Here is a 4,012-nt window from a genome sequence, read left to right on the forward strand (position 1 = left end):
ATTAACGATGCATATGCTAGGAACTGCAGATTTGAAAAAATCCGCCAGCAATCTATTCCTGCACATCAGGTTATTAGCAGCATATTGCCCCAAGGCATTAGACCTAACAAAACCTGATACTACTACAAACAATTCCACGTGTGACAGTACCAAACAGGAATTAAAATGACAGCACTCTATCTGAACGGACTATTAATGATAAACAGTGCCATGTATGGCTTGCAAAACACATGGACCTATCGTTATCATAATATTTTCTTCTCAACTCAAGTACCAACTAAACAAATACACTATGGTGTCCTTACATTTAAAACAGTTACAACAGTCTGAAAACAATCCGGGTCATTCAGAGTTAACTAAAACCAGGATACGAATTTGTGTAATAATAGGCAGTATGAATTTCATCAAAACAGGAAGAGATGACGAGAATAATTTCAGAACCTATCAATGACTGCAATAGCGTGATTCTAATTTAATTATTGACACTCCTCAAAAGCTGCAAATAGGTAAGCATAACCATCGCTATGGCAATACTAGCCAGGGCTATTATATTTTCCCACAACCGCCAATCACTCAACTCATGATGAAATGTAGAAATGGAAAGCCGTCGTATAATATCCTCTCCAGTTAACCAATCACAAGAATCGTTTCCTGAAAACTCGTCTTCCGAGCCATGCTTTAACAGTGTAGTATTAGTACTTTCTGACTGATCGGCAACGAATGAGAGTCCGCAGTCTAGGAACTGTTGATGACGCAGCTCATTCACGCACAAGGCAGAAAAACCATATCTAAATGAACCAATCAATACTCGTTAACCCAGCAAATAAAATTCTCAGTTACGCCAAATGTTAATCTTATTTTACATTTGACTTACAAAAATATTCATGTCTCGTGATAACACAACAACAAAGAGCAATAGTATCTTAGTGACAATCAGTCAAAGTTTAAATCAAATGTATCATCTTGTTACATTACTGCAGTTCTCAAGTTGAAAGAAACAATATACAGAGTTATTACTTTGAAACGATTGAAATTTATAGGCTAACTATACAAGTACTTGAACCTTGTACTTGTACAAACTACTGGATTTTCAAAGAAGAACTACCGGGTAGGCTACTCACTTTTCAGAATCAGCCAACTATAGAACTAGATCTAACCACTTTCCAAAATCTGGAACTAAAACTAGAACCAGAACACTTTTCAAAATTTGCTACTCAAACAGGAACTACAGTACTCACATTTCGAAATCAGCAATTAGAACTAGAACTACCTACCTTGAAATGCTGAAATGCTTCAGCCATCTGAGCCACGGCAGTACAGTGTTGATATTGACCAAGAAGCCATCGAACAAGACCGAGAAAATGAAAGTCAAACTGACACAGATGCTTGACGTTGCAAAGTTTTCGAACGTAGCCGAATAGAATATTCCAATACCGGTAGCAGCATACACTAACAACAGAACAGTGATCGTGAATAAGAAAAAGGCTTCGGGGTGAGGCTTGAGCCCGACCATCCAGTATGTGATCGCACAAAACAACAGTGTACAGACGGTACGCAGTGGTAGCAAATCTGCGCAGATCTTGGAGAGAAAATACTGCCAAACTTTATAATATCCAGCCCGATATTCGCGTTGAAACATGTTTCTTTCTCTTGCGAACAGCTCAACGGCACCGAAAGATCCAAAAAGCATATTCGAACATACAAAGAATAAGAATCCCAATCTGTTTTGAATGCCAGTCGACGCCGAATTATCGACTTGAAAATAGAACAAACCGAATATAACACCGATGAATAAATTGATGATTGCGCTTGAAGTCAAAGCCATCGGGTTTCTGACTAAATTTTTAAAAGCACGTCCACACAGTGCCTTCAATACCGACGCAGACCGTGGTCTCTCACAAACGCAAGACGATGCATCCGTGTTTTCAGCGTTGAATCTGACATTTCGCTGTACTTCATACCGCAAATTCGCAAAAATTGAACTATTGGCAAACAGATCCGCCAATCTGTTAACGTGTGTTTCTAATTGGTCATTCGATAACAATCCATCACCAGTTTGCAAAGCTCCGGTTTCCAGATCGCACTCACCAGACACTACATCTTGCAAAAAATTTGCGGGATTATCATCTGGACTACAAGTGTATCCAATTGAATTGAAGTACGACAGCGTGTACTGAATAGGTGCCTGGTACACTAGTTTTCCTCCCGCTAATAGAGTGAGCGTGTCAAATAATTTGAATATACTGAAACGCGGCTGGTGAATGGAGAAGATGACATTCATTCCTTGTACAGAGAGCTGTTTCAGTAGCTGCATTATAGCATGTGCTGTACACGCATCAAGTCTGGTCGTGGGCTCATCAAGGAATAGAATCGAGGGTCTTAAAACAAGTTCCACTCCTACAGCGGTTCTTTTTCTCTCCCCTCCCGACACATTGCCAATTTTCCTGTTCTTGCATTCTTCGAGTGCTAAAAGGGATATGATTTCTGCTATTTTAAGGGATTTATCGCTCATTTTCACACTGTTTGGAAGTCGTAAATTGGCGGTAAACCATAAATTTTCTTCAACAGTCAAGCTGTCCATCATGGAGTCGATTTGCGTTACATATCCCATATCATCACATGTACTTTTGGAGCCGTTATAAAATACATGGCCATTGACATTCTGTGGAATTAATCTGTTTGCCAGAGCATTCAACAAAGTCGACTTTCCACTGCCTGAAGAACCCATAACAGCATGTAACCCCGGCTTCATATTCCCGGTAATATTTTTCAACAAAATTTTGGAATTCTTTCGCACGCAGGGTTTTGAATCAATTTCAACCCAGTATGTCAAGTCTTCGAATGATACAGTTACGGTCTTTTTTACGCTACAGGGTTCTTCAGAAACAATTCTTTCCATTGGCAATATCACCGGCGCCTTCATACCGCGTTGAGTGATGGAATTTATGTCGAACAAATCGGATACAAAATTAAATAAAGAACATAACTGAACTAAATATTATTCAATAAAATTATTGACAGATAATATTGGACGTGATCAAGATAGTGATAGTTCACGGACCCTTGAAAGAGTAATAATTATCAAATATTGGCGGATTGCAATAACCATACGCACTGCAGCGCAAATTTCCTATTATAGGGTCAGTGCCATTATGTTCACAATAAGGCCAGGTCAGTCACCACGTTTAAAATAAGGTCAGTCTACAGCAGAACTCAAGGGCATCGTGTCATTTGGGTAGGATGTCAGTGCCAATAGGGCCATAGTGAAATTGATGGCAACGTCACGCGTAACTTCTCATTCAAGTACTCAATTATACCGTGTGCTGTGCATAATAACCTTCTATCACCTCACGCGCAACTTGCCCGTCGGGATACAGTACCATCCCACTTCACCAAGATTTAATGGATAATAGAGTGGATATGAAGAAACATCCTTTATCCTTGCTGCTTTTTGTCAACACGAATGCATAGTTAGATTACTCTAGAAACTGCTCTAATAACAAACCTTTTACTGCAATACATTTCACACAGCAAAATCTCAAATCGTCGCTACTGACGCTTTTTGTTTTGCCGTGCCCTGGTATCGCTACAGCGATGATAATACGTGTCGGCAACGTGAAGTCGTGATTGGAATCACAGATATATCATAGCCCTTATAAAGGCTACAGATAATGGATATATATCACTTGGGTAAGGACAGTTTCTCTGGATTTCTCAACTTTTCCGCTCTCTATGGTTGCTGTTTTACACTATTACAGTTTTGATGTTACGTTTTATTAGGTTTATAATTTGACATTGAACAAAGGATTAACGAGGCCTCACTGTTGCCTAACTGCAGGCTAATTCCATTATAATTTAGCAAATTTTTTGAGATTTGTAATGCATACTCTCCGAATTGTCCAATCTTTACATATGTTGTTCTTTTTTGAATTCCAAGTTTATTAAAAAAAAAAAATTAAAAAATGTTCAGCGGTTCAAAAGATATTGCGATTTAAAATCCTCTCGTCACTAG

At 38.9% G+C, this 4,012-nt stretch overlaps 1 protein-coding gene across 1 annotated transcript; it reads right to left on the reverse strand.

Annotated features, from left to right (window-relative positions):
• Window positions 1-330: 330 nt before the first annotated feature.
• Window positions 331-3,064, reverse strand: LOC145458550 (broad substrate specificity ATP-binding cassette transporter ABCG2-like). The gene is made up of 2 exons (XM_080336953.1): window positions 1,275-3,064; window positions 331-788 (listed from the first exon to the last, which is right to left on the reverse strand). Exons 1-2 carry the CDS (start codon window positions 2,921-2,923, stop codon window positions 473-475), a joined length of 1,965 nt encoding a protein of 654 aa, XP_080193079.1. The 5' UTR covers window positions 2,924-3,064; the 3' UTR covers window positions 331-472.
• Between the last annotated feature and the right edge of the window lie 948 nt (window positions 3,065-4,012).

This window comes from Botryllus schlosseri, chromosome 16 (genome assembly GCF_051294905.1).
Source record: "Botryllus schlosseri isolate E-star chromosome 16, Bs_hap1, whole genome shotgun sequence".
Lineage (NCBI taxonomy): Eukaryota > Metazoa > Chordata > Ascidiacea > Stolidobranchia > Styelidae > Botryllus > Botryllus schlosseri.